This window comes from Arvicanthis niloticus, chromosome 24 (genome assembly GCF_011762505.2).
Source record: "Arvicanthis niloticus isolate mArvNil1 chromosome 24, mArvNil1.pat.X, whole genome shotgun sequence".
In the NCBI taxonomy this organism is placed as follows: domain Eukaryota; kingdom Metazoa; phylum Chordata; class Mammalia; order Rodentia; family Muridae; genus Arvicanthis; species Arvicanthis niloticus.
Window position 1 is genome coordinate 28,730,358 of NC_133432.1, and position 26,995 is coordinate 28,757,352.

Sequence of the window (26,995 nt, forward strand, 5' to 3'; positions counted from 1 at the left end):
TAAAACAGCCAACAATTAATCTATATATTGATTAATGATAGTTTCTTCTATTTCTTTGTAAAATTACTCCTCTATTGTCAATTGTTGAGGGAAATTAGGATTTGCATCTCTCTTGAGAATATTAAACAGAGACTTAAATTTTTTTGTGAAGAGCTTAAAATAAGATCTTAGCCAATAAGCATCTCCTGGAAACTTTTGAAACTAATTTGAAAGAATTAAACTACCTTTTTTTGCCAGACCCATTATCTGTTTTTTTTTATTGGATATTTTACATATTTACCTTTCATTGTTATCTCCTCTTCCATTCTCCCCCAAAACCCCTTATCTCATACCCCTTCTTCCTATTTTTATGAGGGTGTGCTCCCACCATCCTCCCAATCCCGCTTCCTTGCTCTCGCATTCCCCAACACTAGGGATCCAAACTTTCGGGGACCATGGTCCTCCACTTCCACTGATGCCTAACAAGGCCACCCTCAATTACCTATACAGGTGGAGTCATGAGTCCCTCCCTTTGTGTTCTCAGGCTGGAGGTTTAGACCCTGGAAGCTCTGGTTGAGAATTTTGATACTCTTTCTAAAAAGGACCAAAGCACCCACATTTTGGTCTTCCTTCTTCCTCTTGAGTTTCATGTGGACTATTGATTGTGTCTTAGGCATTGTGAGCTTTTGGGCTAATATCCACTTATCAGCATACCATGTATGTTCTTTTGTGATTGGGTTACCTCATTCAGGATGATATTCTCAAACTCCATCCATTTGCCTAAGAATTTCATGAACTCATTGTTTTTAATAGCTGAATAGTACTCCATTGTGTAAATGTACCACATTTTCTGTATCCATTCCTCTGTTGAAAGACATCTGGGTTCTGTCCAACTTCTGGCTATTATAAATAAGGCTGCTATGAACATAGTGGAGCATGTGTCCCTGTTGTATGTTGAAACATTTTTTTGGGTATATGCCCAGAAGTGGTATAGTGGGGTCCTCAGGTAACACTATGTTCAATTTTCTGACGTACCTCTAGACTGCTTTCCATAGTGGTTGTACCAGCTTACAATCCCACTAACAATGGAGGAGTGTTTCTCTTTCTCCACATCCTCTCCAGCATCTGCTTTCACCTGTGTTTTAAATCTTAGCCATTCTGACTAGTGTGAGGTGGAATCTCAGTGTTGTTTTCATTTGCATTTCCCTGATGACTAGGGATGTTGAACACTTTTTTAGATGCTTCCCAGCCCTGTTTCCTCAGTTGAGAAATTTTGGTTCAGCCCTGTACCCCATTTTTAATAGGGTTATTTGATAATCTAGAGTCTAATTTCTTCAGTTCTTTGTATACCTTGGATATTAGCCCTTTATCAGATGTAGGATTGGAAAAGATCTTTTCCCAATTCGTTGGGTGCTACTTTGTCCTATCGACAGTGTTTTTTGCCTTACAGAAGCTTTGCAGTTTCATGAGGTGCCATTTGTCAATTCTTGATCTTAGAGCATAAGCCATTGGTCTTCTGTTCAGGAACTTTTCCCTTGTACCTATGTGTTTGAGGCTTTCACCCATTTTCTCTTCTATTAGTTCCAGTGTAGCTGGTTTTATGTGGAGGTCCTTGATCCACTTGGAATTGAGCTTTGCACAAAGAGATAAATATGGATCAATTTGCATTCTTCTACATGCTGACCTCCAGTTGGACCAGCAACACTTGTTGAAAATGCTGTCTTTTTTCCACTGGATGGTTTTAGCTCCTTTGTCAAAGACCAAGTGACCATAGGTATGGGAGTTCATTTCTGGGTCTTTTATTCTATTCCATTGATCTTCCTGCCCGTCTCTGTTCCAATACCATGCAGTTTTAAACACTATTGCTTTGTAGTATAGCTTTAAATCAGGGATGGTGATTCCCACAGAAGCTCTTTTATTGTTGAGAGTAGTTTTCCCTATCCTGGGATTTTTGTTATTCCAAATGAATTTGCAAATTGCTCTTTCTATCTCTGTGAAGAATTGAGTAGGAATTTTGATGGGGATTGTATTAAATCTGTAGATTGCTTTTGGCAAGATGGCCATTTTTACTAAATTAATCCTGCGAATCCATGAGCATCGAAGATCTTTCCATCTTCTGAGATCTGTTTCGATTTCTTTCTTTAGGGGCTTGAAGTTCTTGTCATACAGGTCTTTTACTTGCTTGGTTAGATTCACACCAAGGTATTTTATATTATTTGTGACTATTATGAAGGGCGTCACTTCCATAATTTCTTTCTCAGTCAGTTTATATTTTGAGTAGAGGAAGGCTACTGATTTGTTTGAGTTAATTTTATACCCAGATACTTTACTAAAGTTGTTTATCAGGTTTAGGAGTTCTCTGGTAGAAGTTGTAGGGTCACTTAAATGTACTAACATATCATCTTCAAATAGTTACATTTTGACTTCTTTCTTTCCAATTTGTATCCCTTTGACCTCTTTTGTTGCCTAATTGCTCTGGCTAGACTTCCAGTACTATACTGAATAGGTAGGCTGAGAGTGGGCAGACTTGTCTAGTCACTGATTTTAATGGAATTGCTTCAAGTTTCTCTCCATTTAGTTTAATGTTGGCTACTGGTTTTCTGTATATTGCTTTTACTATGTTTAGATATGGGCCTTGAATTACTGATCTTTCCAAGACTTTTAACATGAAAGGATGTTGAATTTTGCCAAATGCTTTCTCAGCATCTAGTGAGATGATTGTGTGTTTTTTCTTTGAGTTTATTTATGTAGAGGATTACATTGATAGATTTCCAAACATTGAACCATCCCTGCATTTCTGGGATAAAGCCTACTTGATCATGATGGACGATTGTCTTGATGTGTTCTTGGATTCAGTTTGTGAGAATTTTATTGAGTATTTTTTGCATCAATATTCATAAGAGAGATTGGTCTGTAGTTCTCTTTCTTTGTTGGGTCTTTGTGAGGGTTAGGTATGAGCATAATTGTAGCTTCATAGAATGAATTGGGTATTGTTTCTTCTGTTTCAATTTTGTGGAATAGCTTGAAGAGAATGGGTATTAGGTCTTCCTTGAAGGTCTGATAGAACTCTGTACTGAAATCATATGGTTCTGGACTTTTTTTGGTGGGCAGACTTTTAATGACTGCTTCTATTTCTTTAGGGGTTATACGACTGTTTATATGGCTTATCTGCTCCTGATTTAATTTTGATACTTGGTATCTGTCTAGGAAATTGTCTTTTTCATCTAGATTTTCCAATTTTGTTGATTATAGGCCTTTGTAGTAAGATCTGATGATTTTTTAATTTCCTCAGTTTTTGTTGTTATGTCTCCCTTTTCAGTTTTGATTTTATTCATTCAGATACTGACTCTGTGCCCTTTGATTAGTCTGGCTAAGGGTTTATCTATCTTGTTGATTTTCTCAAAGAACCAGCTCCTGGTTTTGTTGATATTTTGTACAGTTTTTTCTGTTTCTACTTGGTTGATTTCAGCCCTGAGTTTGATTATTTCCTGCTGCCTACTCCTTTTGGGTATATTAGCTTCTTTTTGTTGTAACGCTTTCAGGTGTGCTGTCAAGTTGTTAGTGTATGCTCTTTCCAGTTTCTTTTTGTAGGCACTTAGAGCTATGAGTTTTCCTCTTAGTACTGCTTTCATGGAGTCCCACAAGTTTTAGTATGATGTGTCCTAATTTTCATTAAATTCTAAAAAGTCTTTAATTTCTTTCTTGAATTCTTCCTTGACCAATTCATCATTGAGTAGAGCATTGTTCAGTTTCCACATGTATGTGGGCTTTTCATTGTTTTTTGTCATTATTAAAGACCAGCCTTAGACCATGGTAGTCTGATAGGGTACAAGGAATTATTTCAGTCTTTTTGTGTGTATTGTTGCCTGTTTTGTGACCAATTATATGGTCTATTTTGGGGAAGGTACCATGAGGTGCTGAGAAAAAGGTATATTCTTTTGTTTTAGGATGAAATATTCTATAGAATTCAGTTAAGTCCAATTGGTTCATAACTTCTGTTAGTTTCATTGTGTCTTGGTTTAGTTTTTGTTTCTATGATCTGTCCATTGCTGAGAGTGGGGTGTTGAAATCTCCCACTATTATTGCATGAGGTGCAATGTATGCTTTAAGCTTTAGTAAAGTTTCTTTTATGTATGTGGGTGCCCTTGCACTTGGGGAATAAATTTTCAGAATTGAGAGCTTATCTTGGTACTTTTTTTGATGAATATGAAGTGTCCTTCCTTATCTTTTTTGATTACTTTTGGTTGAAAATCAATTTTATTTGATATTAGAATCGCTATTTTGGCTTGTTTCTTGGTACCATTTGCTTGGAAGATTGTTTTCCATCCTTTTACTCTGAGGTAGTGTCTGTCTTTGTCACAGAGATGCGTTTCCTGTATGCAGAAATATGTTGGGTCATGTTTATGTATCCAGTCTGATAGTCTATGTCTTTTTATTGGAGAATTGAGTCCCTTGATATTAAGAGATATTAAGGAAAAATGAATGTCGCTTTCTGTTATTTTTGTTATTGGAGGTAGAATTATGTTTGTGTAGCTATCTTCTTTTGGAGTTGTTGGAAGATTACTTTCTTGCTTTTTCTAGGTTGTAGTTTCCCTCCTAGTGTTGGAGTTTTCCACCAATTATCCTTTGAAGTGCTGGATTTGTGGTAACATATTGTATACATTTGGTTTTATTGTGGAATACATTGGTTTCGCCATCAATACTGATTGAGAGTTTTGCTGGGCATAGTAGTCTGGGCTGGCATTTATGTTCTCTTAGGGTCTATATAATATAAGTCCAGGATCTTCTGGTTTTTATTGTCTCTGGTGAGAAGTCTGGTGTAATTCTTATAGATCAGCCTTTATATGCTACTTTACCATTTTCCCTTACTGCTTTTAGTATTTTTTCTTTGTTTTGTATATTTGATATTTTGATTATTATGTGCCGGTAGGTATTTCTTTTCTGGTGTAGACTATTTGGAGTTTGTAGGCTTCTTGTATATTTATGGACATCTCTTTCTGTAGGTTAGGAACATTTTCCTCTAAATTTTGTTGAAGATATTTACTGGTCCTTTAAGTTGGGAGTCTTCACCCTCATCTATACCTATTATCCTTAGGTTTGGCTTTCTCATTGTGTCCTGCATTTCCTGGATGTTTTGAGTTAGTAGCTTTTTGTATTTTGCATTTTCTTTGACAGTTGTGTCAATGTTTTCCATGGTATCTTCTGCACATGAGATTCTCTCTTCCATCTCTTGTATTCTGTTGGTGATACTTGTGTCTATGACTCTTGATCTTTTTCCTAGGTTTTCTATCTCCAAGTTAGTCTCCCTTTGTGATTTCTTTATTGTTTCTACTGCTATTTTTAGATCCTGGATGGTTTTGTTTAATTCCTTCACCTGTTTGGTTGTGTTTTCTTGCAATTCTTTAAGGGATTTTTGTGTTTCCTCTTTAAGGGCTTCTACCTGTCTACCTGTGTTCTTCTCAAATTCTTTGAGAGTATTGTTTATGTCCTCCCTAATGTCCTCTATCACCATCATTAGAAGTGATTTTAATTCTGAATCCTGCTTTTTCGGGTGTTATGGGGTATTCAGGGCTTGCTATTATGGGAGAACTGGGTTCTGATGATGCCATGTAACTTTGGTTTCTGTTGTTTACGTTCTTGCACTTGCCTTTCACTATCTGGTTGACTATAGTGCTGCCTGCACTCACTGTCTCTGACTGGAGCCTGCCTTTCCAGTTATTTTTCTTTTTTTCTGAACTTCTCAGGGTCCAGATGTCTCTGTGATCTTTTAATCTTGAGCTCCAGTTGCCCTGAGTACAGTAGCTCTTCTAGGATGTCTCAGGATATGGTGTCTCCATGGTAGCAGACCAGCTAGGTGTCCACTGCTCTAGGTGCAGTGTCTTCTTTAAGATGTCTCAGGATAAGTTGTCCACTGCTGTGAGTGCAGTGGCTTCTCTTGGGTGTCTCAGGATATGGGTACCCGCTAATCTGAGTTCAGTGGCTCCTCTAGGATGTCTCAGGATATGGTGTCTGTTGCTCTGAGTTCAGTTTTTCCTCTAGGATGTCTCGGGCCATGGTGTCTGTCGCTTTGAGTTCAATGGCCCCTTAAGGATGTCTCAGGATATGATGTCCACACGGGAGCAGACCAGGCAGGTATCTGCTCCAGGCAGCAGGCCCAGGCGAGGGGCCGAAGGGGAGTGGTATTCCGCAGGGGCAGGTTTTGGGTGTCTGCTGGAACCTGAGTTCTGCTTGCACCCAGTTATGGCTCTGGGGCGGGCATAGGGCAGTGTGTGAATGTTCTTACCTGATGCTCTGGGTTCAGTGGTCCCTCCAGAATGTGTCGGGATCTGGGGTCCACACAGGAGCACCAGGCAGGTGTCTGCTCCAGGCAGCAGGCCCAGGCAAGGGGCGGAAGAGAGCATAGTCATTTCTTGAAACTAAAACCCAGCCAGCACTGTGGCTCATCCAATGCAAAATCTTAGCCTATAAAGGGCCATAAAGGGAGGCATGCTTTTTCTGAACTTTGTTCTATTTTAAATGTTAGCTTTAAACATGAAGAGATGAGAATACTGAGAATGGAGCTGCAGATATATAGGTTGACATTAGGTGATGGGAATACATCCTGATATATCATGAATAAATGAGAGTGCTGCTCTCATCCCTATGCACATTTATTGAATCATTTACCACATGTCTTTAACAAGTTGCTAAAAATATTTAGAGTACACAGATGACTCACAGACATAGGACAGAGGTCAGTTGTAGCCGGAAACAACTCAGGTTGCAGTCCGAGATGACTTGGTGATGTTTACAGCACTTTAACATAATATGAATCACACAGGCGTTTGAAACAGACTTATCAGTATTGATGTACTTATCCTTTCTGTGTCCTTAACAAGTCAAATGTGGGAAAAAACCCTCAGGGGAGGGGTCCGGCGGTGGAGTCCCATGGTGGTCTGGCAGCAGGGTCCTTAGCAGGCTTTCCACGCCGCTGGCAGAGAGTCCCACATTCACACAGCTGCCATGGGTGGGCTGTTGGCTACCTCAGGAAGGTTCTCAGGCCCAGGAGACACATGAAGTCCAGTTTTCCAAAGCTTTTATTGTTCATGGTGTGGTGAATGGGTGTAGATGGTTCACGCTTCCTGCAAAAGCCAGGGGAGCCAGGCTTTTATAGGGAGGGAGAAAAGGGGAGGAAATAACTTAATTAGCTATGTCCCTCGGCCTTTAGATAACTCATTAATATTTTAATCTCTGGAGGTGGAGACCTGTCAATCATGCCCTTTACCTACATCCTATTTGACTGAAGGGCTCAGGTTGAATGGAGATCAGACCTCATATCAGGACCCTGGGTTCTGGGGGCATGGCTGAACCCACAACCCAAGAACCAGGATACTCTTCCACGGCCCGACAGTCAAAGTCCAATTTTAGATAACAGCAGAGAAAGCATTAGGTTCAGAAAGAAATACATCTTGCTATTGATCTGATACCAGGGTGAGAGCTAAAGTCTAGGTTCTGAGAATCCCCACAGTATAGACTTAATCAACCATCTGCATATGATAATTAAAGAGATGAACAGAGGGAGAGGACAAAGAGGGCAGATTTGGTTAATAAGGCCAAGTTGAGAACAGACAAATGAGTTTTTTGACAAGTCTGTTAACAGGAGCTTTGAAATTGTATGAATGTGTTGTATGTGTGTGTATGTGGTTGCCTACACCTTTGAAAATACATGTAGGTTACAGGTCAACCTCAAGTATCTTCTGCTATTGCGCTCCACCTTAGTTTCTGAGTCAAGGTCTCTCACCAGTTGGCTACACTGAGTCCATTGGAGTCTTCTGTCATTTTTTTCTGTGGGTCCTGGGGAAATGCTTCACGTCTTTATCTTTGTGTGGCCAGCACTTTACTTAGTGTCTCATCTTTTTAGTCCCCGGGCTTTGAGAATTTATGGAAAGAAATCACAGGATATGTTTAGAATATCATGCTGGCTACTTATAAGTGTCACCTTGATTTAAGCTAGTGCAGTCTGGAAAGAATAGATCTTAATGGAGAAAACTACTGTCAAAGGATTGTCCTCTAGGCAAATCTGTAGTATGTTTTCTTAATTAATGATTAATGTTGGAGATCCCAGCTTACTGTGGAGAGTGTTATCTCTGGGAAAGTGGTCCTGAGTTGTATAAGAAAGCAGGCTGAGCAAACCACAAGGAGCAAATAAGTAAGCAGTGTTCTTCCATGGAGCTCCTCCTCTAAGTTCCTGACCTGAATTCTTGTCCAGATTTCTCTGAATGGTGGACTGATTCAAAGCTGTAAGATGAAAAATCCTTTCACCACAATTTGCATATGGTCACGGGGCTTCATCACATCAATAGGAATCCTAATTAAGACAGGTATGTATGAAGGGTAGAAAAGCAATCTTGGCCAAACCAATAGTCTAGAAAAAAATCCTACTTCATGTTTGCTTCTGCAGGGGTATCTAGAGAAGCTGTTCTTGCTGTCATCATTTGCATTCCCATGTGTTGGCTGCTCCTACTATGTGATAAATCTTGCCATCAGAGATAGTTTCCCTCAGTGTGTCTGTGTGTGTTTTGCATATATGATCTTCTCTTTAGGTTTCATTGCTGAGAGAAAGTATCTTTGTTCTATAATGCTTATCAATCAGTCACATCATTCTTCTAGTCCAAGATAAATGCATGGAGGAGAAACTCAGAAAGAACAAGCCAAAGAGGCAGAACAAGGACAAAATGGAGTTGGTTAGATCAGTGTCCAATTCTCTTCCTTGTATCCTTCTGATCCATTCACCTGGTGACATAAGGATTGCATTCAGTGTGCTACTTTTTATTTAAAGTGATAGTTGATGTGCTCTGTATGGCTTATGGGCAGCCTAACCTGACTTCCACTGGTTGAATGAATTGCCTTCAGTAGGACAAGTAAAAGATTGCTCTGAACAATTTGCATGCTACATTTCAGAAGTCATAATTTGTTGACTAATTAATTTTTATATGTATGTGTGCTTGTCGTATGCATGTATGCATGTGTGGGGACACGTGTGTGTGAGAGTACAAACACATATGAACAGGGTGCTTGTCAAAGTTGAAAGTTGACAAAGTCTCCCTCCAACTGTCTCCACTTTACTGAGGCATAAAGATTACTAATTGATCAGTCTAGCTTGTCAGTTTGCACAGGGATACTCTGTCCTTGTCTCTTCAGTATTGGGATTGTGTGTGACCTTCAAGCATGCTCATCTTTTAACTTTGTTCTGGGGTTCTGAATTCCAGTTCTTACACTTACACAATGAGGGCTTTATACACACAGCCATGTTGTCAGTTCATGTACTCTAACTGGGCAAAAAGATCTAAACAAACAAGAGCATCATTGCTATCTAACAAAGACAACTGCCCATTCTTCTGTGAGGTGGCAGTTTAGCTGGGCTGAGTAGTACAGGACTATAATCTTGGCATTTAGAAAGTGGTATAAATGGCTCCAGGATATTTACTGCTATGTAGTGAGTTCAAATCCAGCCTGGGGTAAATGTGATACTGTTTTAAAAACAATAAACTAGCCAACTCTAACCAAATCAAAAGTAAAACAAATTGTATTAAAAACAGGTACACAAAGTACTCTTGCTTTTGTCTATTTTGGGAAGCATGTGATTGTTGAACTTTGGTGGTTAGAGGAGGTGAGGAGCTTGATGAAAGCCCAGCATTCTCCCTATATGAAGAGAACCAATCCCATCTTCATTTCTGCACTTTCTTCACAATTAAGTTGGCTTCTGGTGCCATGACACATGGTGTTATGGTAGGTGTAATGTCAAGCTCCACTTATGGTTCAATCTCTTGATACAGCACTTAGAATGATTGGGTTTTCTGGTTGAAAAAAACCATTTTTTTCTTAGTTTTAAAGGAATCTGGAACAGTTACAAAAAGCATAGTGAGGGCCAAGCAATGAAGTGTCACCAAGCACAGAAGCAAGGAAGAGATTCATTGAAAGATTCAATATGCCATATAAGCACATGAAAACTTTTCCCTCAGGTGTCATACGAGCTATCTAGTTTTATAAAACTTTGGGCTCTGGGGATAAAACTCAGGTCTTCATGCTTACAATGGAGACATTTTCTTGAATAAATCAGTTTCCAGCCTCTGAATTTAAAAAATAGTTGTACTTTTAATTTTAGAAGTAAAAGATACAGCTTCTAAACTGAAGAACTTAACAACCCTCAACAGGTATCAAAAAAGAGTTACCTAGCTCACAGAATAAATTAAAAAGCAAGCAAGCATACACTTCTTCGCATATAGATGCCCTCAATTAAAATACCAAACTACATGTAACTTTTTGAGACATCAATGAGACTGACCTGAGTTTCCTTACAAGGTTGGAAGCAGAAGTTCTGCAGGACTCTGACAAGAGCAACTTTCATGTTCATGAGAGCAAACCTCATGCCAATGCAGTTCCTGGGTCCATTCCCAAAGGGTAGGTATGTGTAAGGATTGATGCTGTCCTGATTCTTCTTGCTGAACCTTGTCCCACAGGAGTAGATGAAGACAAGTTAATGAACCACAATCTCCACCACAGCCACTTGTTATCTCATAAATACCCGCAAACAGTAGTAGACAGGGTGCTTGCTTGTGTTACTTATTGAATCTTTCTGGAGTATCTGTCCTCTGAGTGGCTCCATCTAGCAGATGACTAAAACAGATGCAGAGACACACAGCCAAACATTGGAAGTAGTTTGGAGAGTCTTATGGAAGGGTTGGGAGAATAATCGAGGGCCCTAAAAGAGATAGAAATGCCACAGGAAGACTAACAGAGTCAACTAACCTGGAACCTCAGGGCTCTCAGAGACTGAATCACCAACCAAAGAGCATACACAGCCTGGCTGTAGGCCCGCCTGCATATATGTAACAGATATACTGCTTTGTCTTCATATGTGTCCCCCAACAACTGGACCATTGTTAAAGCTGGTGCCTGTCTGTGGAATCTGTTCTCCTAACTGCACTGTCTTGTCTGGCCTTAGTGGGAGAGGATGGGCCTAGCCCTGCAGATACTTGAGTGTCAGAGTAAGGAGATACCCAAGGGATAGCCTGCACCCTCTCAAAGGAGAAGGGGGTAGGGGAAGAACAAGAGACTGTGCGAGGGGAGACAGGGTGGAGTGCAGTGATTGGTATGTAAAGTAAACAAAAATGCTAAAATTATAAAAAAAATCTTGCTGGGGCTTTTTGGAACTTTTGTTAGTTGTGTACAACACACTGTGATCCCATTTCTTTTGATCCATTCTTCCAAAATAGTCCTCCTTCTACTTTCCTGACTCATTTTTTTTTAATGTGTGCAAGTCATTTACAGGTTGTCACAAATGTTTTGTGGTTATGATGAAAATGGCCATCCATTGTCCAGAAGCCATTTTGTAGCACACTGTCTACAACCACCATTTTGTAGCACCAACTGTCTAGCAATGAGTCTGTCCAGCCCCTGTTCAGTGATGTTACCTAGGCCTTGGATTACGTGATATACTACAGAAGCTGTAGGCTGCAGTCCTCTCTATTTCCCTTTACCAGGGAAAGCTTTTAGCTGTATTGAGAATGTTGTTTAAAATATTTATTATCTTTTTATCTATCGATCATTTATCTATCTATTTTTCAACACAAGGTTGTAGTATGTAGCCCTGGCTCATTTGACACTGTCTGTGTAGAACTATCTGGCTTCAAGCTCACAGAGATCTGCTTTTGACTCACAAGTGCTGGGATTAAAGGAATGGGCCACCACACCTAGTTTAAGAAAGTTTATTTCTAAACAAAAAAGTACATTTAGCATAGTGACATGTTAGTATTTGGTCACATAAGAAACAATATCCCTGAAAGGAAAGCAAGTCCTGGCCTCAATGAACACTTCTATGGTTCATTTGCCCATTGGGCTCAGAAGATATAATACCTACAATTATTGAAAGTTTGTTCCCTTTCACTCTATGATTCTCTTCTCTCCTCTCAATTATTCCTTTCCTTTTAACTACATTTCCTGTCTTTTTTTTGTTCCAGATCTTTTCTCTCTTCCTCCCAGCTTTGCTTCTCATTCTCCCTCCTTCATTCCTTCTTCCCCTACCCCTTCTCTCCTTTCTTTCTTCTTCTCCCACCCTTCTTTGCTTAATTCTGCTTCTGCTTATTCCTCTTCATTTTGGTTCTTCCTACTTCCCTTCCTTTCTTATTGAGTATTTAAATTAAATATTTAAACAAAATATACAATGTTACTCCATTTTGTAATGTCATTATTGATTCTTTGCTTTATGTTTCCTTGAGTATAAAATTCTAGAGGTGTAGACACATTTTAATTGAATTTGATTCTATTTAAATATTTCAGAGAAGAATAATGATTTGAGGAGGGTGATTATGGTAAAATGGTTAATATTTTAACCTAGTATTTTCTGTTTTGAAAAAAAATATGAAATATTTATGGATGGTATGTTATGCACAAACCTGTGTCTTACATAGATAGTTGAGAGAGAGAGAGAGAGAGAGAGAGAGAGAGAGAGAGAGAGAGAGAGAGAACATGGAAGGTTGTTTCTTCTGGACTTGTCTGTGAACCCTGAAGAGAATGATAAGCCAGATAGACCACCCTAGAGACCAGACAACCTTTTACTTATAGCCTCCCCCCAGTTTGAGCAGAGCTCTAAAGACCAATGCAACTAATACTTTATGGGATTGTTGAACTGAACATAATGTAGAGTTAAGAGTGTGAGTCAGGGGTCACCTATTAGCAGAAATAGATATGTGGGGTTGCACAAAATCCATCTGACTACCCCAGCACAGCCAAGGCCAGTCACAGTCAGTCAACAAGAAGTAACAATACAGTGCATGTCATCAAAAGAATTGATTGTCCAGACATGTGAATAACCAGTGCTCATAAGTCCTTGCTACTGTGGCTTGTGGATGTTTCTTGTTAGTTTTTGGTGACATATAATGGAAAAATCTATCTCAACATTTGTCTACAAAGATGTTGTTTTACCTAAAACAGCATCTGATGCCTGCTTCTTATTAATTTCTCTTTTCAGAACTTTCTTAAAGATGGTTAAGGAACTAATAACTTTGTTGAAAATTTCTTACCGGATGTCATAAGATGCCATTTGTGTCACTCCTTCTCCCCACTGCCTTCTCCAGATCTTGTCTCCTCACCTTGTTGGACAGAACTCCATCAATTTCATCCTGCAGTTTCTTCTGAATATCAGGGTGAGTGGCCAGCAAATACAAAGTAAAGGAGAGAGCACTGCTAGTGGTCTCATAGCCAGCAAAAATAAAGAAAATAGACTGTGCTGCAATCTCCAGATCAGATAAACCTAGAGGGAAAGGAAGTGCATTTTGTTTCATTTATCTGCACATTGATTGATGGATGGATAGATGCATGTGTAGACTCTATCATGACAAAGCTAGAAGCCAGTTTTGTGTTTAGAAGACAGGAAATCTTGTGAGTGTGGATTCTCTCTCTCTCTCTCTCTCTCTCTCTCTCTCTCTCTCTCTCTCTCTCTCTCTCTTTTAACTACTATTTGGGTCTTGGAGTTTTAACTCAGGTCTTGGACTTGAAAGCAAGTGTTTTTACCTGTTGAACTACCTCATCATACAAGGCCATAACATTTTAGGTGAGGGAGGTGAGTATAAATGGTTTAGAGGAGCAATCCATGTAAACCATGTGAGTGTTTGTGTATGTGTGGTATATTAGATGTATGTGTAGTATATTAGGTGTGTGTTTGTATGTGTATGTTTGAAAGTATGAGTGGTGTATGTATGAGTATATGAGAGTATATGAGAGTTTGTATGAGTGTGGTTTGTGTGTGTATGTGGGACATGTGTGGGTGGATGTAGTGTGTGTGTGTGACATGTGTGGGTGAATGTAGTGTGTGTGTGTGTATGTGTGTGTGTGTGGTGTATTCATGTGATACATGGTGTGGTGGTGAAAGCAGGATGTCTTGCAGACATCAGCAGAGCTGATTATCCAGATAGTTAACTGGTCAATGTTCATATTTCCATGCCGCTATTATTTTGTATGTCTTTTTCTGTGTTATTTTCTTGCAACATGGTCTTTTACTAACCTGGAAGCTTGCCCTTTCAGCTGTACTGGTGAGAAAAAAATCTTTAGGATTCTCCTATCTCTGTTCTCAAATGCTGGAATTACATTGATGTACAGTTATATTTGGCTTTTTATGTGGGTGCTGGGGAATTTCAAACTGTAGATCTTGTTCCTGTGGAGTAACTCTTCTTCACTACAGAGAAACCTAGACAGCCTCTGGAAGTCTATTATTATAAATAAAATGGGGACTAGTATTCTCCTTTAGGAAAAATTAAATCATTCTTGATAAAGTATAGCCAGTACCACTTTGAGTGAGCATTCAATACAGAGACTTGAGTGCATGGACATTAACAGATCTGTGAAGCACATACACCTTAAATCACCTGAGACAATGTTCTTAAAGATACTCAGAGTGTAATCTATGGACTCACAGCATGAGTGAAGTTGAAATACAGAGTCTCAAAACAAACTTAGATTTTTCAAATCAAAATAACAGCTTTTATGAGGTATGATATATTTTTGAACAATTTCAATTAATAAGCAATGATTACTAGTTTTCCCAAGTTAGTGATGCTAAATATTAATGATGCTAAATAAGAAGCTACAGGTATGGTGACTAGCCATATTCTAATAAATGCCCTAATGCAGCAGATGTTAAAAATGTCAGTAGAAGGAGCATTGAGCATGGAACACACAAAGATATGTGTCTATAGGATAAAGCTAGCAATGCTTTATAGCTTTATAGCAATGCTTCAATCATAGCTGAATGTCATCTTTCTTAGTATCCCACTCCCCTATCTATGCTTCATGTGGACCACACTGCTCCTGACAAGCATTATATTATTTCCTGGGTTTTAATCTACACAGAAGCTCAGTTCAATTAAGCACTGAACAGTTAAGCACTGAGTGATAGGTAGTGTAAGACCTTTAGAAATATATGGCCTGCTCCAGCCTTGTAAATTCAAAATGGAAAGAATAAACCCCATTGGACAATTAATGGTGGAAGGGTTTGTAGAGCTGTGGTTTGTTGACCGTGATCTCCATGCTGTTCTTGGTGGAAAGATGGCCAATCAGATTCTTTGTCTCAGTGATAATAAACTTTGTGTTATTGTAGTGGGTTGAATGTCAAGTACCTCTTCAATCTCATCTATCTGAACACTTGGTCCACAGGTGGTGGTGATGCTTGTGAAGATTGTAGCCTCCTTGGATGATGTGGGTCATTGGGGTGGGACCTTGAGGTTTGGTAGCCTGGCCACACTTCCTGGCCATTTTTTGTAGTTTTTGTGATCATGCCTAGTCACATGTGTTGTCAAGTCTCCAAAAAATGAATGAGTGACCAGCTTGAACAACAAATAAAATTAAACCCTTCTTCCTTTAGGTTTCTGATTGTTATGTATCTTTTCACAGCAACAAGAAAATAACCAATACATGAAAGTAGCGTATGGAGGCAAAAACCTCAGAACTCTGCTCTCTGCTCTCTGGTGTGGTAGCTAAGTAGAGATGCAAACCTGCTTAGTTCTAATAAATCAATATCCAACTGGCTTAAGAAAGAATTTAGGCATTCAAAGGGCTTCTACACTAGACAAATGTTACTTGAATCTGTGTGTCAAAATAAATTCTGATGATAAAAGAACAGGGTTAATGTATGATTATGTTGGAGAGAGAAATGTGTGGGAGAAGTTGGAGGATGAGAGAAGGGAGTGAGGATAGAAGAAACAAAGAAAGACAGGTGATAAGAGAGGGAAAATATTAAAAAAGACAGACACCTGTCTTTTCTTTATAATAGGACTATAGCTGCATAGGACCTGGTAGAATTAGAAAGCCATTATTGTTCAACTATCACAGCAATGGTTTCCTCAGAAATCATCCATGATGGGAAAATAAGCAGGGGAAAAACTGAAAAGGAATGGGATATGTGCTTAATACCAAGGATTTTAAAAATACATTTCTTATTAACTAGAGAGGAAATCAAAGCTTCATTGTAAGCCAAAGGCTGGGTAGACTAGCACCCTGTGTTTACAGGGACCATCACCACTGTTCCTGTGGGACTGTTGTACTCACTGGATGCAAATTTCCAGGCACAACTTCTGACTCAGAGGATCTAATGAGGATGATATTTTGTTCTGTAGTACAAGATCCAGCAACCACTGATGACTCCCAGGCCTGAATCATATGCTATGACTACTCTTCAGGTTTTGAACACAGTAACAATACTGTACTTTTAGAAATTTATTCTGAGTGTATATATAATATTCAAAAATGGTATTCTGTATTTTACTGACTTGTTCATCTACATGGAAGCCTCTCGGTTATTTCCACAACAAACATCTGTCTGTGGTTGTAAGTCAGTACATATGACCCATCTTTACTTACCTTGATCAGCCTCTCTGTCTCCAGAACTCTGGGAGTTTATCATCAGCTGAAGAAAATCTAATCTTTGCTGAAAGAAAAGTTTTTGGAAGGTGCAAAGTTAGTTGTATGAACTAAGACCAGAGACCTTAATTTTTGAAGAAATGAGGCATTAGAAATGGTTGCAACATTGGGATCTCCTGATCCAACTTAAAGCTACAGACTTTCTTCTCAATATACAACTCTAGGATAGGATTGAATTATATATCCATGACAACTTGGACCACGATTCAAGGATGATGTGTTTGTCAATCATGTACATGGTCCTGAGTTGAACTATATCTATAATGTTTTCCAAAATCCTCCTAACTAATTCACATCCCCAAAAATTGTATGCAAGTTATTTTTTGGCATGTGAAGTTTTCACCTCAAAAATGTTCATTTCATATCATGTCAGTCATAATATGTGTCATTTATTTTAAAATATTTTCTCCTTGACTTATTTTATATCTATTCCCAATGCTGAATCTTTTTCAAAATATAAAAATTTCTATGTTCTTAACCTTGTTTATTTTTGAAAATTATATGGAACAAATGTACACTCACATTTACATTAACATTGTCAATAAATGAATATCACAGCTTTACCTTTACTTTTTCTTGCATGCGGTTCTCTTTCATTTGTTCTACAGAAGTTCTAAAAAACCTCATAACATCTCTTGGAAACACAGTTATTTCAAGTGCTTCAAAAACTGGGGTGAGGAATGGAAAGAGTACTAGAGGGGAAAAAAGAAGTCACGATGAAAATATAAAATTTACTTGGGACAATTACATTTAATCTGATACTCAGAACGACAAAAGTCATCAGAATGTCAACCAAGATGCATTCCCTCTGTGATATTGCTCAGGTTCCAGATAATTGGCTGGAAAAGGGTAAGTCAGTTTATGTTACCAACATATCAGTGATGTCAGTGTCACCTGCTGTCACCTTTTACATGTTAGACTAAGGTCTGTTAGAATAAATCAAGCTTTAGTCAAATGTTGCACTTAATAGTGTTTAAGAAAGAGCTTTAGGGGTGGTGAGATAACTTAGTGTGTAATGTGCTTGCCTTGCAAATGTGAGGATCTGTGTTCAGTTAACAAAATTCAAGGTAAAAGCCAAGTGCAGTGGCTCAGCAATGGAAACATGATAGATGGAAACAATTATTTCCTGGAAGCTTGATGGCCATGTAGTCCAGCCTACTTGGTGATGTGCTCATTTCCACTTGAATAAATGTACAAAAATTGAAAACTATTGTTCAGTCTTGTATAAAAATATTTAGAGCAACAATATTAATAACAATATGAAAAATTTTGAATGTCCATTAATGACAAATTAAGCCACTAAAAGGGCACACTGAAATACAAACTTTAATGCCTGATCCATTCCTTTAGCCTATAAGGGGCTTTTAAAAACATAACAATTAGGAAACTAGACATAAGAGGTGACAAATTACACAAATCTATTTACAGGATATTACAAATTAGACTGCTTGTTGCTCACATTATGCAGAAGCTAGGAAGTTGATAGCTAATTGTACAGGGCTGCTGAGTTGACAAGAAGAGTCCATAGCTGACAACATTGATGAATGTGAATATCTTTAAAATCACTAAAAGCCATGAGTCAACTCATTGAAGTGGGTCATATATGTGAAATAAAGTTCACAAAAATGTAAGAAGTATACCAGTGGGAGAGTGGAAGGGTGAAAATGTAATCGGGGAATCAAAATAATTAAAATCCATTGTAAAATATATAAAACTGTTAGAAAATAAAATGGAAACATTCATAAATAATGAAATGTTAGGTCACTTACTCACTGAAAGGAAGAATGGGTCCAAGAAATTAAATTTTAAGAGTTTCTTTACTTTTTGTACACAGGGATTTTGTGGGTTGTTGAGGGAATCAATGTTTACTCCAAATGATGTGCCTGTGATCACATCCATGCTGTAGGCCCTAAAGATGCTGAAGAGAGGGATAGAAATTAATATCTATACCTCCTCCTATTCCTTTTAACATAATGGATCAAATGGGAATAAATTCACAAGGCAAGAGAAGGCAGACACTGTCCAAATGCCTGCTGTGGTCAATATAGGCCTCTATTACACTTTTTCATGTGTATTTTATCATTTGACAGTGTTAATACTGTTCTCATGTTGGGTTGTGACAGCGATAGTATGAGGGTTCATTTCAGTTGTGAACTTGACACAATCTACAATCATCTGGGAAGAGATTCTCAGTGGGTGATTTCAACAAGTTGGTGTGTAGGCATGTCTGTGAGGTATTTGTTAATGTGGAAAAAGCCAGTGCAAGGTACTGATAGATCTGCTATTCCTCCTCCCTTGGGGGCTTACATCACCTAGTATTACTGTAAGTTGTGAAAACCAGCAATATTCCTGGTAAGACACAAAAAATTCTCTTTACATGCACTAGAGAAAACCTCTACTTATGTGCCCACACATTCCTCATTTGCTAGGAAGGTTGAATGTTACATCAGTGTTTCTGAATTACTCAAAAAGTCAGAGTTGATTTAATATGATCTGATTACAAAGTCCACAGCCTTACTGGGACTTCCTTCTTTAAAAATAGAATAAAAAAATATCAGGATAGTTATACTTTCATTTATTGAGTCTGAGTGCATATTACATATATGTCCACTTCTTCTGTGGAGTGTCTATGTATGCATATATGTGTATTTGAGTGCCCACACTTGTTCCATCTATATATGTAGAGGACAACTTGTGGTGATCAATTCTTTCCTCCCCCTTCTGGATTCTGGGGATCAAACACAGGTCCTCAATCTTGGTGGTAGGCTCCTTTACTCACATAGCCATCTTGCTGATCCTAGAGAAGATTTATGGATTCACTGATACTCTTCATAAGCCAATGATGAAATACAAATTGCTTTAAGTTCTACATTTTCACTTCTCTGGTGCACACACAATGTCCTAATAGGAGCCGAATGCTTTCTTTGCTGTTTATTTTCATGGAATCTACACTAACAATTGCGTTTTAAAACATGATTCTTCTTTCTAAACTATTTATTTTGTTTTCTAGAATCTCCAAAATAACAATTGATAGATTAATCACAGCTCTAATATAAAGAAGTGGCATCCTTTTATATATAGCCACCTGTGGTGGTTTGCATAGGTATAACCCCTATAGACATATGTGTGAATGCTTGGTCCATAGAAAGTGGCACTATTAGAAGGAGCGGTCTTGTTGGAAGAAGTTTGTCACTGTAGAGGTGGGGTTTGAAGTCTTATATATGCTAAAGCCATGCCCAGTGGGGCAGTACCCTTCTTCTGCCTTCTGATCAAGATATAGAACTCTCAACTTCTTCTCCAGCACCATGTCTGTCTGGACTCTGCCATGCTTCCTACCATGATAGTGAATGAAACTTCTGAAATTCTAAGCCAGCTCTAATTAAATGTTTTCTTTTATAAGAGTTACCATAATATTGAATTGAATAGCCTGACACTGGGGAGGAAAAATCAGGTGATCTATCCTTGGATCATCAAGTCTAAGAGAAAAGTCAAAACATGCAACTTTCTCAGACTAATTCAATCTGTGAACCATGATCCCTGGTGACATATGGGACTGGTGGTAGTAAAAGCCTCTAAAATACTTATAATTATACATTCATTTAAAGAGATTATCACCTACAGTTGTCTTCAAGGAACTAAGATATGTAATCATTTCAAGAAAACCACTGGAAGTTTCCAGAATACTTACCACATATTTCTCCATATTTTTCATGGCATTGTCTATCAAACTCCCAAAATCCCTGGGAAGAGAAAAAAATAAAAACATTATTATTTTCAATTTATTTATTCTCTCTCTCTCTCTCTCTCTCTCTCTCTCTCTCTCTCTCTCTCTCTCTCTTTCTCTCTCTCTCATAGAGGACCACATTTGGTAGTCAATTCTGTCCTCCCACCAAGTGGGTTCTAAGGATCAAACTCAGGTGGTTAGAATTGGTAGCAGATACATTTACCAAATGAGCCATCTTGCTCTGTTGACTACTGTTTTAAGTAGATTGCTCTAATCTAATTGGGGCACAAATAATTTGAATTTTACTAAATCAAGTTTACTGACTTGTGATATTATCTATCACTGGCAATGAGAGTAATCATTACATATATGAGTGGGTAGGAGAGAGAATACAGGAGATGTCTGGAATTCCAAGCACAACTTCAAAAGCTGGGCATGAGATGTCTGGAATGAAATCCTTGACATTGTTCAGAGTTTTCTTCCAAAATGGTACAAACATGTCCACTTTTTAAAATGAACAACTGTGGCTCAGTGGGCTGTGAGAGGCAGCTGGGTGCCTTATCAAACACAGGCCTCAAACCCAGGACCCTATTGGGACAGAAGACGTTCAGCTTTGTTCCTGGGCTTTGTTCCTTTGTTCTTTCACAGCCCCTCCCACAGAGAGGTCTATGGCCATCAGTCACTTAGGAATAGTGCCTCAGTGTAGTGTAGATGAGGTATCTTCAAGCTCTCAGACCAAGCCAATAGGGGTTATCTGCTGCCAGACTCTAACCCACCCCAAAACATATATAAGGGCCCTATTCAGGAGAAGTAAAAGGTGTGAGAATCATCCTGTTGTCCTAGAGTTTCTGTCACAAGAGCTGTAACACTTGGGAAGAGATCTGCTCTCCTGAAGCGCCTTCAGGACCCTCCCCTCCTGGCTAGCCAGCCAGCACCTCACTTGCACAGCCTGGACTGGCTCAGTGCAGAGAGACAGGTGCAGCACCTGGAAGTGACTGGGTGGTGACAGCAGAGACTCGAGCAGAGGCAGCAGTGGAGGCTATCTCCCCTCCCTGTTTACACTCTATCCCTTTGGCCCGGACCCCCTGCACTCAGTTGGTCCAATCTTCGTGGGATGCCCCATGCTCTCCGGAACAGAGACCCACAGCTGTTGACCAACATCTGGCTCAAACAGCAACACGCAGCTGCAGAAACTGATACTGTGGGAAGGTGAGGCCCCTAACTCTGGAGACAAACAATCTGTCCTCTCCTGCTCTGCTTTCAGTCAGAGCCATCGCATGGATTTAGATAGGTCAAAGGAACAACTGAAGCTTTCTGGCTAGAGCTACTGTCTGGTGCTGGCTGAAGGTCCCTCTGGCCTCTGTTTAAATCCTGACAGCCCACAACAGGCATTGGCAAAGACTGTCTATCTAGACTCTCTTTAAAACAAAATAAAAACCTAGTAGTGCAGCAGCCACTTAAAAGCCACAGGGCAGTTGCCAGTTCTTAAATCTGCAGGAAGGTTTAGCGTTTGGACCTTTGTGAGATCCCCCAAAGCTAATAGACCAAGAGAACATTCCCATTGGACAAAGCGTTTTCTCCTCTTTTCTGTCATGGGAAACTCAATATCACATAAAAAATCACCCCAGACCAGGCAAATATGTGCCCTACTAAAATCCCATGGAATAAAAATAGCCAAAAAACAAACCTCCTTGTTTTGGGAGGAAGTTATTCAGATAGTGCCATGCATGGCTGATGACTGAAGACCCCCATACTTGGGAGACCCTTCCTTAAGTCTCAGGAAATCACGACCACCCAAAGATCACAAGAAACCATACCTGGATGCAATGAGCAGAGGTTTATTAGGGAAAAGAGCTGGCAGCCAGCGGTCTGACCACGTACTCGCACAGGAGTAGGGTCTGACCCCCACAGCCAGTACGTGGAGGGTTTTAAAAGGAAAAACCACAAACCAGGGGAGTGGGAAGGGGAGTGAGGGGTTGTCAAGGATACAATACATGAAAATAGTGGAACAGTTCAGAGGTACTCACCCTAAATTATTAGTGTCATGTGGAAATCACCCTGCATTTTTCTCAAAAATGTGGTTTTTACCATGCCATTGTGTCCTATCCTGCCATTTCAGATTAACTATCTTTACTTTTTCCGGCTATAGCCCCACCTAGGTGGCAGCATCTTTTATCTGTGGTCAGGAATGTGTCTTCCTGCCTTGGGCCTCTCCCACCCATAGGTGGACCTACTGCTTGAGGCTTGAGGAATGTAATTCATCTAGCAAGTGTCCTGGGGTAGTGAAAATCTTACATTCAGTTCCTCTTTCTGGAACTTACATTCTTGTTCAGGTATATCTTTAATATCTTTATAATTTTTCACTCTACAATGACAATATCTACAGTCCACACTCATGGAGCAGAGTAGCTTCCCTCATCAAAAACATAGATACCCAAGAAAGAAAGAAACCCCCTTGTGATTTTTTTGCCAATCTTAGCTACAATTTGGCAATGTATGGGGCCATCTAAAATAGAACAGACTGAGAACAACACAGCTCCTGACCCCCCTCAGTCAAATGAACCCAAAAATCAAGGTCCCAAAAATCACCCTAGTGCAGACCTCATAGCCCTCACCCAACTAATAAGAAAAATAAGATCCATCTACCCACCCATCCCCCTTATGCTTGGAGGAAATGCCAAACAAACCATCTGCTCCTCCTGCTCCTCCCTCCCCCATCCAAAGGCAAGGCTCCATTAAAATATCAAAGGAGCTTTCACTTGCCTCTCCCCTTACTCCACCAACTCCTATCCAACCAGAGATAAATCCCCTCCCCTTTTCAAGATGCAAAACCCTGTCAAATTTTGTAGTACCTTACACTCAACCATCAACCACTCAATAACTCTGCAAAAACTAACCCAGCCTCCCATGCTACTCAGGAGTCTGATACAGAACTTGAAACCCAAACTGCTTGAGCATTCCCAGTTAATATCAGCCCCATTCAAGCTAAGACACTAATCTGGTACCCACTCCAAGCCTCAGACCTAAAAGAACTCAGGCAAGCAGTGAAGGAAAATGGTTTTCATGCACTGTGGACAAAATTTCTTCTACAGAGCCATCTTGTCAACTTAAACACTCCCAAGATTGGAGAGATATTTGCCGTTCTGCTCTTCCTGGCCCAATGTTTCTAGAGTGGGAAGCCTTCTTTCATGATGAATGTCATAAACAAGTCAGGCAAAACTGGGAGAGAGGGGATGACACCCCATGGGGTTTTAATGAACTCTTTGGCCAGGAAGATTTCTCTACAGGTAACTCATCCAGCAGGGTACTATGAGCAGTACCTGCCACTGTGCAACCCAAGCTTGGGATAGGCTTACTCCACCCTCAGGGTCATAAGACCCTGCCTGGTCCCTGTTCTCTCTCCATCAGAAGCCTGGAGAATCCCTATCTGATTTTATTCTCAAAACTAAAATGAGCTTAGAAAGAAAAATCTCCAACCCCACAGTCAGGGACCTTCTTAAAACCATTGTTTGGGAAGGCATGACTTCTGAGTCTAGAGTAGCTTGCCAGGGTCTACGGGAAGAGCATCATGATAGGTGGATTGTGGCAATCGGAGAAATAAGAACTTCATTACACCAGGTTGCATCCATGGCTTATGCATTTGTGGCAGCAGTAAAAACAAGAAATCTGCTTCAAATGTGGAGAGGCACGACATTGGAGGAATGAATGCCCACAAAACTCTCCTCCCATAACAGATTCTAATCCTCCTAAGGCAATCTGTCCCTGCTGTAGAAAAAGTTTCCACTGGAGGAGGCACTGTACTGCTCTATATGATAAGAGTGGTATTCAAACAGGGCAACCTTCAGCCCAGACAGTAAGAGGAACAGCTACTCCCATAGAAGTCTTATGGGTGTCCAGCATCTCAGAAGGCTTCCACCCAAAGTTAATCATTAAAATAGATGATAAATCATTCAGGTATCTTATTGATACTGGGGCAGATAGGACAATTTTAAGACAGCAAAAGGTCCCACAAGACTGGCAACTGATCTCTGGGCCCCAGATCCTAGGCATAGGGGGTACCTCTCACGCATTCATCACCAAACAGACCTACAGGTGGGAAGACCTGGATAGAGTTACAGGCCTCATATGCCTCCTGGTGGCTCAAGTAGCCATCAGTCTTTTAGGGAGAGATGTCTTATACACCTTAGGTGTGGTTCTAACTACCCAGCCAGAAAGAGACCACATTAAGATAGAGGATATTACTTATAAAGAAAATAGTACCCAAGGAGACCCAAAAATCTCTCCTCCAAATCACCGCCAATTCTAGGGGCCACTGTTAGATTTAGTACTCCCTGCCTTGCTTGGCTCTTCGACAAAGCCATAAGGTCTCACAGTGGCCTCTGTCAAAGAAAAAGCTTAGAGCCCTCAACGAACTGGTAGAGCAACAGTTGTCTCCACAACATATCCGTCCCTCCCACAGTCCCTGGAACACCCCTGTGTTTGCTATTAAAAAGAGCCCAGAGGGATGGAGACTATTACAAGAATTGAGGGTAATTAACAGAACCATGTGAGTCTGGGGCTCTGTGCAAAGAGGGCTACCCCACATCTCAGTACTTCCTGCCAATGTTCCCCTATTAACAATAGACATAAAAGACTGCTTTTTTCCATCCCTCTCCACTCCCGGGATTGTGAATGCTTTGAAATCTCACTGCCCCACATTAACAACTCTGGCCCAGCCTCATGAGATGAATGGACTGTTCTTCCCCAGGGAATGGCTAACAGTCCTACCATTTGTCAGGAGGCTGTAACCATTACATTAAAACCCTATTTCGACAAAGGACTCAACATCTATCATTACATGGATGACATACTTGTATGGGGAGATGCTTCCACACCCCCCTCCCAACTTAAGGACCAGCTAATACCTTCCCTATCTGCCCTAGGATTCAAAAATAGCCCCTCACAAAATCCAACTTATTCTTCCCATTGCATTTTTAGGAATAGAGATCTCCCTTACCGTAATATGCCCCCTCAAATACACCCTTTCCTTCCCTCAAAAGTTAACTCTCACCTCCCTTCAGAGCTTTTTGGGCCACCTTAATTGGTTTTGACCCTGGCTCCACCTTCCCACAAGCACCCTTCAGCCCCTCTTTAACCTCCTGAAAGGAGATAAAAGTTCCTCTTCCCCAAGAACACTGTCCCCAGAAGCAGTCCAAGACCTAAATTCTGTCAATTCAGCCCTAAAAGATATGGCTCTTTCTAGGTATGACCCAACAATACCTGTACATCTCTTTATATTTAACTCCTCTCCTATGCTTCTAGGAGCCCTTTACCAACCTCGGGGAGTGCCAGAATGACTGCATACCCCAATGGGTGGTACACCCCAAATTTTAAATGAAGTGTATGCACTCATTAACATGATTAAAAATGGCAGGGATAGAGCCCTACAAACCCTAGGAAAAGAACCTGATGTTCTTCTCATCCCCTTCTCCCTCTCCGAAGTTCAGTGGCTAATCAAAAATCATTTCCACTTTTTGGCTTTGAGATCCTAGATGCTCAAGCCATGTAGGGTGGTAGTCACTTCCTGCTGCCTGCAGATCCAGATGTAAAACTCTTAGCTACCTCTCCAGCACTATGTCTGCCTGCATGCTGACATGCTTTCCATCAAGATAATAGTAGACTAAACCTCTGAATAATAGACTAAACCAGCCTCAATTAAATATCATTCTTTATAAGCGTATGATTGTTATGTCTCTTTATAGCAACAAAACCCCGAGACATTAATTAAGTATTTTATTTAACCCTTTTACTTCCTGTCCTAGATTGTTTTAATTATCAACTCAACAGAGCCATAGAGTAGTGGTAGTTTTCAAGATCAGATTGGCCTGTGGAGTCAATGTCTTTGAGAGTTTATCTTGGTGGTTAGTTGATGTAAGAGACCCAGATAACTAATCCATGAGTAGCTACTTCTGAGATGTCTAATAAAGGAAGCTAACAAGAGCCCAAGAGAGACAGAAAGCAGCATTCTTCTATGGTCTCTTCCTCAGGCTCCAGCCCTGATATCTCTCCATGAAGAATCCCAGCCAGGAAGATAAAATAAAACCTACGTGCTGAGAAGCCTAGAGCTGGCCTTTCTAATTGCAGGAACTAAGCCAGTTTTGACAACAACAACAAGACTGGTCAGGAGCTCAAGCAATACTTACGTTGCGGTATGCAAAAATATTTCCCACAAAAGGCAGTGGTTTGGGTCCAGAAATCCCCAAATTCTTAACATTTCCATGTGTGGAGGTTCCATACCTATAAAGTTAGAGATTGAGTTCTTAGGGACTGTCCCTGTGTGTAATGTAGGCTTACCAGTCACGGACACAGGAACTTTAACATTCAAGCTGGAGAGACCATAACATGTAAGCAACAAGTAACAACAAAAGCTACAACTGCAACATTTACCTTTGAGCTTCATTTTTATCCTCACATTCTCTGAGAGATACCCTTAACCCACAAAGGTTAGCTAAAAAGTAGATGATTATTTTGCCTGTAAATCCCAAAGTAAATTATTTCCAAATGTCCCACAACTTCACTGTTAGTGTGAGATTCAGGCTAGAATAGTTTTTACATAGTGTCATTTAGGAAACTGATTGAATACTGATGAGTGTGCTCCTGTAGTGATCTTTAGTGGTGGCTGCCACATACAAGTGTATCTGAGAGTTTTTCTCTGAGATGAAAGGACTATTTTCTTATTTATGCCTAAGTTAGTAGTTCTCAGCTTTCCTAAAGCTGTGACCCTTTAATACAGCATATCATGTTATGGTGACCCCTAATTATAATTCATAACTGTAATTTTGCTCCTGTTTTCAAACTAAT

The 26,995-nt window shown here is 39.9% G+C and overlaps 1 protein-coding gene across 1 annotated transcript in view; it reads right to left on the bottom strand.

The window, feature by feature from the left end:
• Positions 1–9,759: 9,759 nt before the first annotated feature.
• The window catches only part of LOC143438000 (cytochrome P450 3A13-like), a 98,140-nt gene continuing 80,904 nt past the window's right edge, over positions 9,760–26,995 (bottom strand). Inside the window, 3 exon segments of the mRNA XM_076923415.1 lie at positions 9,760–9,840; positions 9,842–9,856; positions 10,304–10,466. Of these exon segments, the coding sequence (XP_076779530.1) occupies positions 9,760–9,840; positions 9,842–9,856; positions 10,304–10,466 (259 nt within the window).